The sequence below is a fragment of the Eutrigla gurnardus genome, assembly GCF_963514095.1.
Source record: "Eutrigla gurnardus genome assembly, chromosome: 3".
NCBI classification, from domain to species: domain Eukaryota; kingdom Metazoa; phylum Chordata; class Actinopteri; order Perciformes; family Triglidae; genus Eutrigla; species Eutrigla gurnardus.
In genome coordinates, this window is record NC_139917.1 from 25782214 (window position 1) to 25796473 (window position 14260).

The window sequence follows — 14260 nt, forward strand, 5'->3', positions numbered from 1 at the left end:
GGTCTAATAGGATATTGCCACGATCACAATTTGGATTAACTTCCATATCACTGCCGTTAAAAAACCCCGAGTGTAGATTTGTATGCGACGCGAGCACGAATGACAAGAGAAGTGGGGACGTCGATCAGGGCGGGCTGCTCTGGTCGATTAATTTCACATTCAGCACCTCTTTCATAACGTGTCCCTTCTGTTTGTCACCACAATAGTTTTCATTATGAACAGTTACAGTTGCTGTTTTTTTTTTTCCATCCCTCTCATTGATGCTGCGCTCAGGGAGGAAACATGTTTGACCCTGTGTAAAAATGAGGCACTGCTGTCTGAATTTGCTACGGGGGACACTGTACTGGCAAGTACTTTCATTTTTTTTTTTTTTTTTTTTTACCAGCCTTTTATGATTGGACACACACATCGCACACGCACACACACAGGTATAACAAACCCTGGTTAAGAGGTCTGGCATGCTTTTGTCCAAACATTTTTTTGTCAGCAGGAAGCAGGGAACTCTATGCAGAGGAGGCTGCCCTTGCTCTGTGAGTCCTTTGTCTCCCTACATCCCCAAGCTCCACCTCTCCCTCAGCCAGCCCTCCAATGAGAGAGCCTTCAGGTGTTGACCTTATCGGGTGGAGGTCAAAGCCAGGTCAGGGATCTGTTGCTAGGCTACCATCAGATAAGTGGCTAGGGTAGGCAGCAGTGGAAAAGCTCTGTCATTCAGGGCTTGTCATGTAATCTTGTTCATTTGCAGACATTGTCTGGACGTCAGAGGGGCTATCTGGCCCATACTGTTGTAATGAAACACATTAAAATATTAAAACCAGCCATGCTGAGCATTGGCAGCTCCACTTGGCACGGGGCTTTTTTTTACAGTCATGCCAACTGTCATGCAGTAACATGAACCCCTTAAATACGCTTGTGTGGTTGGCTGTGTTGAAATGGTTGTAGAGGATAGGGTGTTGTTCATTCAAGTTTTTCTTTTTGTCCCGCATCATTTGATAGCTCCTAATGTTAAGCAAACGCGATTACATGAATAATACAATTGATAAAACCTTCTACTAAAACTTAATTCCAGCAGCATTATTTATATAGTCAGTGATTCAAAACTTGATATCTCAATTGGGAAGGAAGAACTCCCCACTCATATCCATCTGTGCATATATACAGGATGTCTTTTTTCTCTCCTGCAAATGTACATAAAAAAGTGCATGAATTCATTCATGGCTTGTGACTCATTTGGGGGGTACAGGTGGGAAGGCATCTTCTTGTTTGCTAACCTACAACCTTTAAATAGAGTACAAAGAGTGCTACAGCAGTCTGTTTGAAGAGAGGAGGGAGGGCGGGAACGAGAGAGAAAGAAAAAGAGAGAGATAGTTGTTGCATCTTCACACAAACATGGTCTGTTCTCCCACTCTGCCATTCCACCACCTGGACCGAGCTATGTGGGAGACTGCGCCGCACAGTGACAAACGACACCAAACAGGACAATTTCTGTTCACACCGCGGGTCACATGGAGTGAGACGGGTTGACGCGGCATCTGTGTCATATCACAGGTTCCTCTCTCGGTGACACCTGCATTTTGTCAATGTCACCCACTCAGCCGCTCGGGTTAACCGCCGGGGTCCGGGAGGAAGTGGCCTTCGGGAGGGCCGCGCGAGGAGCAAGACCTCAGACAGTTAAGACATAAAGAGACCCAGATAAGGCACGTGGCAATTTATCCATGCCAGTCCCTTGCACTGTAGCTCCAACATGGGATCTCGTCTGTTGGATTGGCGCATTGTGAAAAGAGGTTCTCAGTATCTGGGCGCTTGCCAGCTGACATTCCACGGAGACAAATTGAGAGAGAGGCTCCGGCAGATTTATCGGGCCATTGGCTCGCCTCAGGAATTCTCTTGTAACATGGCACTCCTGTGAAAGGGATAAAGAAATTAGTGTAAAACAGCCCCCCTCCCCTTCCCCACGCCCCCTCTCCCACAACACCCATTTAGTTATCTCGTACTACTTGTAACCCCCCCTAACACACACTTCCTATATATATATATATATATATATAAACGTGGATGAATACAAGATGGATGTGTCTGAGCTTGAGTCCTCTTATTTCTATGAATATTCAAGAGGGTGGGCAAGAGAACGCTGCTGTATTCTGGCTGATGAGTCACAGGTCCTCAGTGGCAGGAAGCACTGCTGGTCAAATGACAGAGAGCGAGAGAGAAGGAGAGAAGGAGAGGGAGAGAGAGAGAGAGAAAAGGAGAGGGAGACATGGAGGAGAGAGAGAGAGAGAGAGAGAGAGAGAGAGAGGGGGAGATATGCGTGTGTGTGGGATTTGAAAGGAACTGCTCCTGGCTGTCTTGGATATTTATTCCTTTCTAAAGCAATGAGGTGTTTGGAGAAAGAGGCCAGTTATGTGTTCAGTGAGAACAGGCCGCTTTGTGTTGCACTTGCCCTAACAGACTACGGTCTGCCAACGTGAGATCATGTCTTTGCTTCTGACCTGTTGTCCATCAGCTGAGAAATTTGATCGATGTTTTTTCGACCATCTGGAGAACAAGATCAATGCTTAAAAAAAAAACACAATGCAACCTTTTAAAAAAAAATATTCATACAACCACACGTTACATACATCGCGAAATAATAAAGATTAATTATTCATTAATGGAATGAGCATGCCTGTTGGAAATTCACTTCCTGGTTTTGCATACAATGGAGCCCTAATGCCATCCCCCGTATCATCTGTCAGCATCTAGAGGTTATCTGCCAAGTTGATGAACAGAGAGATTGGCTATGAAACACAAGGTGTGACAGTATGGCAATATGTTATAGTATGCAGGCAGAGCTCATCAGGAAAGAGAGGATGTGCGGCTTTGTTCCAAATGTCACGATGCATATTTATGGGCGCACTGGAGTGGCTCCTTGTGTAAGCACCATTCACCATCTATCAAGCGAAAACCACTACAGTGTCTCTTTGACAACTTGGTAGGATAGTGTTGTGTGATAAAGTGATCAAACTGGGCGATCTGCTCACGGCTGAAGCCAAATTTTCTCGTGAAATTGACTGTCACTCAAGACAGTCAAGACAATAAAGCATGCTGAGGTTAACAAAGCGTAATTATTAGTTACTGTGCACGCATTTCTTTTCATAACACAACGCTTTGAGGCAAACATACCCACACAGGCCTTTTATATTGTTAATAAAAAAATGGTTTACAGTTTGTTTAATGCTCTTTTTTTTCTTCCATGGAGCAAAAAGAAAAGAAAAAAGGAACACTGGACGTGGAGCTTTAAATGCATCCCCTGCCTCCCTCAGATTGAGATATTAAAGGTAAGTGAGAGAGGATAAGGTGACATGAGAGGGTGTCAGATAGAAAGACAGACAGACAGCCAGATACAAGCAGCACAAGCTCCTCTGAGCTCTCTTTCCACTAAGGAGGATCTCAGGAGAGTTGTGCCGGCTGGCTGCGCCTGGGCCATATAGCACAAGACGGGCAGTCTGACTGTCTGTCTGCCGTACGACTCCTTGGGGAAAGAACATGGCTCCAGGGCTCTTGCTGATTTGAGATGGTCCCAGAACTAACCCCTGGGGGACGCCAACCAGAGAGAATTGCTTCTCTGAACCTCTCTTTTCAGGCTTTTGAAAGCAGTGGAGCTTGGTGGCTGTAGAGAGACAGGAGATGAAGGCTTTCATTTTGACTGTGAGCTGCTCTGTGGATTTCCTCCAAATTACAGGGAGAGATTACATCCCACCTCATCTGCCTCGCGCCACCTCCTTCTCTCAGCATGGGGCTGCCGGGCAGCCAACCCGTGTCAACTGTCATTGCTCAGAGCTGAGTCATTAAGGGGATGTTGAGCGATGTGTCATTGGCAGAGACGTAATAAGGAGCAAAACCCAAAGCACAGGGACACTCGATGCACCCTGTGGGTAATAGACCACTGGTTTGACATTTTCTTTACTGCACAATTACAGCCTATGACGAAGGGATTCAGTACTGAGGATGAAGAGTGGATGGATGTGGAACCACCTGTTTCGGTGAGCGCCTACACTCACATGACCCGGCATGGTAGGAGTCACAAGAGTTTTGAAAAAGGCAGCCATTTAAAACAACCCTTGGTGCCACAAAGGCAACAGATCCGAGCATCCAGCCATGCAGCTGAGGTTTCCTGGGCCCTTTTTGATGGGAGAAAGGTTTCCCATCACTTCCAAGCTATTACCTCCATACAGTCGGGGATTACATAGAAGCAAGAACAGGGACACTCTGTCTACCAATCTGTTTTTTATTTGAAAACTCCCCCAAGCTTTTCCATTATCTTCTCCATATCAAGCTTGACCTGAAGAGAAAACTGGCTTCAGAAGGGTCAATGCAGTCTAGACTCTCAGCTCATCCCGTACAGCCGACCCCACCTCCACCCCCATCCTGCATATTGCTTTAGGATACAAGAGGGTTGTGCCACCATTCCGGCTCACCTCAAGCCCCTGCCTCCTTTGGTCCAGTTCCCCATTTCCCACCTACAATAGCACCTCCTTTCACCATAATCTTTCTATTTCACTAGACCGCCCTTGGGCTTACAGGGTTTGGAGATGGCATTCTCCTCTCGATTGACAGCGCTGCTGTGGCGCCCACTCTCAAACTGCTTGATTGGAGTATTCTTTTTAAGAAAAGTCACTCGCTGTTTAAGAATTTTGGCCTCATAGAGCTGATGAGCCGGGCTGAAGAAAGGAACTGATACCACTAATAATGATATCATTTGTGAGCAATGAAATAGGGCAATTACTCATTATTATGACACTTCTAATAAACCTTATGTCATACCATTACTGCTGCTGCCCATACTACTACTGCTACAGATAAAAATATTTTTAGAAATCATTTAGTCTTTTTTCACTACCGGTTCCCTCATCTCAAAGTCAATGTTTTTTTAAAAAATAAGGTCCGTGGATTATACAAGCTTCAGAGATTTTATCATTTTGTTAGTAATATTTCCCACGTGTGAATGTTGAGCTTTTACATGTCTTCAAAAGGCGGTTGCTAATAAGTACAACTAGTCTGCCTTTACAGCCTTGTTGCGTACTCGTTCTCATTCAGCCGTAGAGTTAGCTTTTGTTTTACTTCTGGCAAACATACTGAATATATAATATTTAAAAAATGACTAAGTCCTGAAAATGACAGGCATCACACCTGGTAACAAGCTGTGAGCACAGCACTTTTATGGAGTAACATTATCATTCATTTGGAGTTGGTTTCCGGCCAACTGATGAATCCCTTTCTTTTATCTCTGTTTTTGGTCTCAACCACCTCCTGGGGGAAAACTCAGACTCTTCTAAATGCTCCACAATGTTCACCAGTTTCTCTAACTGCTTCTAAGCTGCATGCGTCTGCTGGAAACAATGCTTACACGAGCAGTGAGACTGAACCAAAACAGTTAAGTTGTGTGCTGTAAACCAAAAACAATGAGCTAAAAGACGCCGACATGCTCCGTAAAGCTGCGATAAACTGCAGAGTGGGATAATAGTTCTCGGTGGGGTTTTTCACTACAAGCGACCTCATTCACATTAAACACAGTCATTTGAGCTATAAAGTACAGCAGCTAAAAAATAAACAAGTTAAAGCTGTTTTACAAACAATAACTTTGTTTGCCTGATGATTACTAATACAGCATTATAATACATTAAGACAACAACAAAAAGAAGCAATTCAACACAAAACAGGAAAGACTGCTATATAAAAACACCTGTAAAGTTGTAAACTGATCTTTAGAGGACATTTATTGGTATAAATGTAAATCTACATAATTACCAGTAATACCTAAATTACCAGTAATATTATATTACATCTATCGTTAATTGTTAAATAATTTATTTGAAATACTGTCAGCCATCAGATGGGTCAGAGGTAGAAGCAAAAACAAATCCCACTAATGCTTATGTATTTAAATGCGTGCATGTAGTAAAGGATTGGCATTTTAAAGGTCTACTACCTACACACTTTAATTCTAAATAATGTATGTGGCATGCGTGGCTACCATTGTTGACATATGATCTGTGGTAAAATGGGATGATGACAATGATTTCAGTGTCATTGTTTATGATTAACCCCCATCTAAACTGAATTATTATCCATCCTTTTCCACAGGTTACAAAACACATTTATCGCGGGGCCCCTGGATGCTGCCGTGGTCCGGGATTGCTTGGTTCAAGTGTATTTTCTCATTTGCTGCCCACTTACCAAGCTGCATATGAAAAGATCTACCAATGAGAACGTAGCCTTGGTCATAAGTTTAACTTTTATTTTGAGCACAAACTTTATGATCTGGCAGGGGGGGAAACGGTTCACATTATTATTATTACATTATTTGTTTTTATTGTATTATGTAATTCAATTATGGCTGGTTGCGTTCAGTGCATTCAGGGACAGAACTGCATAATGAGACATTTCAAATAGCAAAAAATAATCTTTCTATTACAACTAAAGCATCTATTATAACAAAGGACGAGTAAATGTGCACAGAGGTCATTTTTGACGAGATAAACCGGGATCTTTTTTCTTTCTAAAAAATTTCCTTCAAAGTGAGAAACAATGAAGGGAACCGGGGACAAGGGAGAAAAAAAAATCTTCATTGAATATTCATTAACTGGTGCCTAGGTGTATACATGGCTCTTAACCACTCTTGTTTATGACTTAAGGACTTGTAGTACTGACCTTAGTTTAACACAGCAGCAGATACCAAATTAACCTCTAGCCTCCACAGGGCTAGCCATGCCCTGCTAACAAGCAACCTGTCTAGATACACAAGAGGTACTTTATGATTCCACCTCTCACAATCCCTCTCTCTCTCTCTCTCTCTCTCTCTCTCTCTCTCTCTCTCTCTCTCTCTCTCCACGTACTGGCACATCCTCCCTCCCTCTGTCCTCTTCTATCTTTCACCTCACCATTTCATCCCTATTTTGCCCCCGCAACATTTTTCTTGTACCTTCCAAGCTGTGCAGTGTTTGGGTCATGCACCCAGCAGCCAGAGTTTTATCAGATTGTAGACTTTCTCTTATCCTTCACAACACAACCCGGCCGCAGCAGAATGACAATGGAAAGATTTGAAAACTTTAGGTTGCTTGATTTTAATTACACTCATAAAAAAAAAGAACAATAGTAAAGAGGTAAAGCATTTAATAAATTATATTAAATACATTTCAAATGAATCATATTATCTTCATCTCTACATCTTAAAGTTGTACAAGAAAATTGGGTTGTGGTTCATATTTCTATTTAAAAGAAATCTGCCACTTTGCATTATTGTCAAATATTTTATTGTGTTAATAGAATTAATTTTAACTTGATGTTTTTTTATCATGTCATTTTTTATCAAGATAACGCTGTGATCATAATAGCAATGGCATTTTTGTCAATATTTCCATTCTTTATTAGACCATTTTTTATTTGATTAAATGGATTTGATTTGGTTGTTGTTTTGAGCTGAAATTACCATAAATTCTGAAATATGAAACACACTGCCAAATTAGAAAACACCAAGAGGAACAGATTGCTATGGTGGATTTTCCTGAAGATATGTCCATCTGGAGCTGAGATTATAGTGCTGTTAGCTCAGACTATTTATACAAATACTAAATAAGAATATTTCAGAATCAAGTAGTGAACTTAATATGATAATATGGCCACTCATTTAATCAGAAACATGCCTAAATGTTTAATCTGCTTGTGACTGTGATGCATATTGGTGATCTGTTGACTACAAATGTGTCTTAAACACAGTGGAAAATGTCAAACTCTCACTCCCTGTCGTGTCTCTCTGCTGTTTTTGTGTCCAGTTTTCACCTCACATTAAACTGAACTAATGCGCTCTTTAGGTTTTTGTCCTCACCCGGGCGCCGTACAGTGCGCTCCTCTGATTGGCCAATCTGCGGTCCATGCCAAATACAATCGTTTGGAGAACGTCCATCGGGTAAGTGAGATGCTACCAAACTGTGTAGCTACTGGCACGCGTTATGACATATAAACGTCTCGGTGTGCTTTACGTTTCGATTCAAATAAACGTATATAATGTACTTACAAGGTTGACGTTCCCCTCGCACTATTATTGTAAGCAAATTCATTGAAAAGGAGGCGGTTAGCGTGTTAGCTACACCGTTAGCTAGCAACTTACGCTACATGTCCACGCAGCATTGAGCTAAATATCAACCCACTATATGCTGCTACATTAATATTTGGTCAACTATGAAACATCACTACGCACAGCTACACTCGAAACGCGTTGTAAATAAGACCCTTCTGTTCGTTAGAACGGCGTCGAGCCGAGTTAGCTGGCGTGATGCTAATGTAGCTAGTTGATCAATAAAACTGCGACCGTTACATCTAACCTTTCTTACAGTCTATGTTCAAACCTTTCAGATCACAGTCAAGATGAGTCTGAGGAAGCAAACCCCAAGCGACTTTCTGAAGCAGATAATTGGGAGACCTGTGGTGGTCAAACTGAACTCGGGTGTCGATTATAGAGGTAATGCACCTCATCATCCACTTGTTTTTCTCTGCGTGAATTAATTCAAAAGGTCTCACTAACCAAACACTGCGTGTGTGTGATGTGTCTGCAGGTGTGCTGGCCTGTCTGGATGGTTACATGAACATCGCCATAGAGCAGACTGAGGAGTACGTCAATGGGCAGCTCAAGAACAAGTATGGAGATGCTTTCCTAAGAGGGAACAATGGTAAGATCCTCCAATTTATAATGACATCCTCAATTTCTAGGTATTATTTTTCTTAAATACTTGAGGCGGTGCACAGATCTCTGCATAATTACATGTGTATAAAACTTTATACAAGCCAAAATGAGAGACTGAGATTACAGCAGGCGAGGTCTGGCAACAGAGGAAATATTGTAGATGTGGAGGGCTTTTTTTGACTTGTCAAGTAGAAAAAACATGGTTTGACTAATGAAATTGAAAAAGTCCCTCCTAATTAAGTGTTCCTGTGTGAAATCTAAACATTTATCCTTTAGATTTCATTTTTGGAGTTTAAAAGTACCCCTTTTTAAATATGGATATGCTTAGCTCAGTCTAAGGGCCTTGTGGGCAGAGATATCCCAGGAACTATATTTTATAAAGCTTCAATTAGTTAACAAAACAGTTTAAGTGACAACATAAAGCTCTACAGTCATAATGCAGAGAAATATATATTTTTGTTCAAGTATGAACTGTCCCTTTTTAATGGAATACGGATAATGCCAAAAGCTTAAAGCATTAGCTCCAAATTGTTTTGTTAAATGCTTTTATTTTATTGCATTCATATGATCCATTAGGTATTCACCTCAACAGTCAGAGCGAATGTCTAGAGTTTTCCTTCCACCAGCCATGTGCCGTATGATTCCTCTTGAATATGAGTCATGCTGGCAAGTGAAGGCCTCAGTGTAATAAAAGGGCAAGCTGCTAAATATGGGTCTATTTTAGTCAAAACATCAGGTTGATAAGTGGATTTAGGTATAAGTAACAATTGATTTACCCGACTGCTTTGCCTGACCTCCACCCCCAACCAGCCAGAATGATGTCTACTTATCTCTCGGATGAGAAATGTGACTCTTTTTTTTTTCACAATGAGATCTGCGTCAGTGGGTCAGCGTTTCCCACAGAGAATTTATTTGTGGTGTACCATGGGAAGTGGAGTGTGGAGTGGCTGCAAACAGCGCTGGGCGAGAAGAGTCAACTGTAAGAACATTGTATTCACAAGCCAACTATCAATTCCATTTGAATGCACAGTTGCAGTGGACTTTTGTTGCTGGTCCACTGCTGGCCTCAGAGTAGCCTTTATATCTGAAAAGCAGATACATCGAAAGACCACAAAACAAGAAATGATGTGTCAATAGATTTCAGATTGCTCTGAGATGTCAATGTGTTGCTCAGTAAAACCTTTTAATGTTTTTTCTTACTTTTCCCTCTTTCTCCACAGTCCTTTACATCAGCACCCAGAAGAGGAAAGCGTAGTAAAGATGTTTCTGTTGGCTTTTGGATTTTTTTCCAATTTTATTTTAGTGTTTGACGTGTCAGTGGACAGCTATCCTATGTTTTTGGTTCTGTGAAGTCCTGAAGAATGTTTGTTTTTGTAAAAGGTGGAATACGTTAATAAATCCTGAGTTTGATTCACGTCTGACTTGATGAATATTCTTTACATATTTGGTGTTAACATCACGAGAAAAATGATAAAAAAGGTTCTCATTTGTAAACATTCAACAGGCCTCATTTTGAGAAAGATTGTCGTTCCTGTGCGGCGTTGTCGTTCATATCGTGTGATTCAATTCTTGAATATATATGAAGCTTCTCCGCTGCCAGAGGAATAAAATTAGGCATTTTGTGGCTATCATCATTCACTCACAGTTTATCCCCGGAGCAAGCGAATCTACCACTGTTTTACCACGAGGCCTGAAAAGGATTAGAACATAATTTAGTAATTTGTCAGTACTAATGTGCTAATTTTGTAATTGATCTTGATACGGCTTGCCTGCAGAAACCCATTACTGAATGGCCTGTGTACAAATGTCCTCACCATCCTGCATTTACTTTATATTACAAGTAATTTGATGAACAGATTTTTTCATATATTTAAAAAGTGTTCAAGCAATGTTTCACACAAACTGAATTGCTATGGAAAGCTCACTTATTACAAATAACTTTAGTTGCGTATTTTCAATTTGAACATGAGTAATGTTACCGAAAGTGTTCCTACAGCTCCACATGATGACTCAGTGTAGTAAAGTAGCGGTATCTGAACTTTACTGTTCTCCAGTAGAGTAAATCATACAGCGTAATGACTAACTGGTTGCCTGTTTTAATGCGGTATTGTGGAGTAATTTAATATGTGCATTTGAAAGAAAATCCTTCAGTTAAGGGCCGTTTGAATATCCACCACCGAATAACAGGAAAGAAATATGTGACTGCAAGACCAATCCATAAATGGTGCCACCTGCAGGCTATGTCAGGCTGCATTAACATGTAAACAGATTTGTCAGATCAACACCCACCGCCCCCTCTGCAGTAGCCTTCCATGTTTTACTGCTGTTAAATGTCTCAGGAAACACAGCTTACCTTTTGTCATCTGTATCTGCACAGAGATGCTCTTTGTTCGTGTCCGTTCCCTGTGAAAACGAATGCAGCCGCGTATATATATATGCAAAGAATGGGAAGTTTATTTCATTTTAGTGTGGCCTGTGGTGATTTAGCAAATGAGTTCAAAAGTGGCATCACCTCATTACGCTAAGATAAGAACGCTATAAATATATGATTCATTAGGCTCTTAATGAGAATGCTGTAGCGATGGAGGCAGTGAGGGGAATTATTTTCCGTCCAAGGGTGGATTTTTGAGAGCCTTGTTTTCCAACCTGTGCATGCGCACTCTGGCCCCTGGAAGGAGACAAAAGGCTGCCAAGGTCAGGCCCGACTTGAGAATGAAGGACGCGTTATTGATCAAATTCTGCCGAGCTGCAGCTGTAGAGAGGGAATGTTGGGGGGGGTGATTGAGCTGCACCACACACACACACACACACACACACACAATGGCAGACATAGGCACTGAGTGATGTGTACACAGAAACGCATTGTACACCGAGTAACACACAAAGAATCATTATGGCACCTAGTGACGCCTCGTACTGGCAAATATTTACCCGCTGGAATCATAACTGAGCCGCTGGCTGTGTGGCCTCACAGAGAACCCAATTAATACTATTCACGCAAATGACCTAGTGGCAGACATCGTGCTATTGAACCATGCACTTTTTTTTTGGTTGAAAAACACTGAACTGATGCACTCACTTTTTCATTTTGCATGCCCATGTCAACATCAGAGTATTGATTTTAGCCTCACAATCCCTTTTTCAAGCCCTTTTTCCCCCCCTTCTTTCAGATCGTTGACATAATGTGCACGACGGGTGTGAAAAATAACCCCTCTTTGTTTTAAATGTCATACAGGGTTGATGCTGTAGTTTTGTTCTGTGCACTGGTTCGTCCCCACTCACCCCATGGAAGCAGACTGGCTCAGGGGGCTGACGGAGGATGCTGCAGTGGCTCAGCGTTGACGTATGGAGGTGAGTGATGGAGGGGAGAGGACAAAGGAGGATAGAATAGGTGACAGCCTTGTTACAGGAGAAAAAGCAAGGAGGAGACTCAAGTCTTACAGCACCACCAGCTGCCAGAGCCACAAAACTACAGTCACGGGGAGGGAGGGAGGATGGAGGGAGGGAGGGAGGGAAAGTGGAGTACGACTTTGACCCTGACTGATCACTGCAGCATGACTGTCTAGCCTTTTCACAAGGGATCAAAGGATGACAAGGACAACCTGAAAATCAGCGATTATTCCCCATGTTTGGCTGTAACATGTTCTCATTTGGACAAGGACAAATGTGTCTTTTTCTATGCAAATCTATTCAGAGGGAATCTTTTCATATGAATGGTTTTTGCCAGGGTTGAGAGTTTGCCACACATCAGGAACATTCAAGTCATTTTTCTCCTCCTCCCTTTTTTTCTGTTCTTCTTGCACATGTTCTGCAGTATCAAGGTGAACTGCCACACGATGAACGGATGCATCATGTGTGCACAGACACAATCATACGGTGGACAAAAGATCAGAAACACCTTAAATACGCTGAAAACGATGCAACGTACTGCTTACCTCCATGTCTCTCTGTTAAGAAATCCCAATAAGTTAAAGAAATTGCATAACATCGTACTTGCCTGTATGTGAAGATGCGAGTAAGGACCTGTTTTCGCACAGCGTCTTGGAATCTGTGCAGTCCTGTGTATGTGTGTGAACTTGACAAGCACTAACCTCTGCCTGTCAGCTTGTCAGGCGTTTAGGATGTAAATGATGGCTGTGACCTCCCACACCGTGTCTCTGCTCTCACATTCCACCGGCTGGGTCAGAGGTCCTGTGAGGTTTGTGCAGAATAAACAAACACCTCAGAAAGAGCTCGACGACGGCTGGCTAATGTAGGAAACAGCTGCTATTGATTCGTAACGTGAACGCTCCTTGTTTGTCTAATAATCCGCCAGTTAGATTTGGTTATTGCCTTCAGAATATCAGGATGTGTTGCCGTGCGTTCTGCTCCACTTCCTCGTCTCTCAGTAACCTAAATCCAAGTTCAGGTTTGACGGTTGTTTTGATCCTAATTGAGTGTGAGGGCCTGTGCTAGCCTCTGCCGCTCTGCAACCCCTAGGCTCTTTATTTAGCCCCGAGGACAGTCAACCTTGGCCAGAAATGTGACCCTTGACCTTCTTATCTGGAAGAAGCTATTCCCAGCATGGACAGAGGCTTCCATGATTTATCTCGGCTCCAAATGGCGGAGTGATGCAGATGGTGAGGCTAGGGGAGAATAATTAGGCACCCTCCAGGAGGCCGGAGGGCAGTATTGTTGCACTCGGAGAGCGTTGCATGTGTTGCACGCGGGCTCCGACGCTGCGAACGGCAACAGCCTTGCAGACAACAGCCAGGGACAAAGTCCTGCATGGTACAGTAACGTGGCCCACGTGAGTCCTTGAACCTTCAACTCAAAGGGCTCTCCAGCTGTCCCACAACAGAAGGGTCTATTTTGGAAACACACTTGGTTGAAATCTCTTACTAGATTATGACCATATTGTATTATTGACCATGACCTGACCCACTTACACCACAATAAGCCGGGTGGAAGTGAACACAAAGCACATCCTCGCTATTCTTCTCAACCGGCTAAAAGTTGTTTTGTTGATTGTGCGTTCAATGTCATTGGTGCGTTGTAATTAACTTGTTCATTTCATTTCAGGCATTTAGCAGACGCTTTTGTCCAAATGGACTTACAATAAGTACATTTGTCGAAAGAAAGAAAGCACAACATATCATTGCAGATAAAGGAAGAGCTAAAAAACAGATAGGTTAGGTCCTCGTCTGAGTAAAGTAGTAGCTGTGTTAATTGTGAATACCTGTTCATAGAAAAGAGGCCATGCTTCGGGGTTGGCTGTAAGTGAGGCATCCTTGATGAACTTCTGTATCCTAAAATATAAAAAATGAGAATTATTTCATTTGTATGTGTGATTTAATGAAAGAGGCAGCTCAATTCACAAACATGAGGACTTATCTGCTCTGGTATTTAACATACTAACCCTAACCCTAACACTTGATTGGCAAAGTATTTAAGCTGATTTGTGATATTATTGAAAGCATCAGAACAGACACTAAATGGACTTTGAGGTAAGATTGTTTGCCAACTGCTGAAACTTTTAAGCGAATGTGAACGAGAAGTCCAGAG

At 42.2% G+C, this 14260-nt stretch overlaps 1 protein-coding gene across 1 annotated transcript; it reads left to right on the forward strand.

Moving 5' to 3' along the window:
• The first annotated feature begins 7831 nt into the window (after positions 1-7831).
• Positions 7832-10130, forward strand: lsm6 (LSM6 homolog, U6 small nuclear RNA and mRNA degradation associated). The gene is made up of 4 exons (XM_084005755.1): positions 7832-7942; positions 8389-8494; positions 8589-8702; positions 9937-10130. The coding sequence occupies exons 1-4, from the start codon at positions 7835-7837 to the stop codon at positions 9969-9971; spliced, it is 363 nt and encodes a 120-aa protein (XP_083861881.1). The 5' UTR covers positions 7832-7834; the 3' UTR covers positions 9972-10130.
• Positions 10131-14260: the final 4130 nt, after the last annotated feature.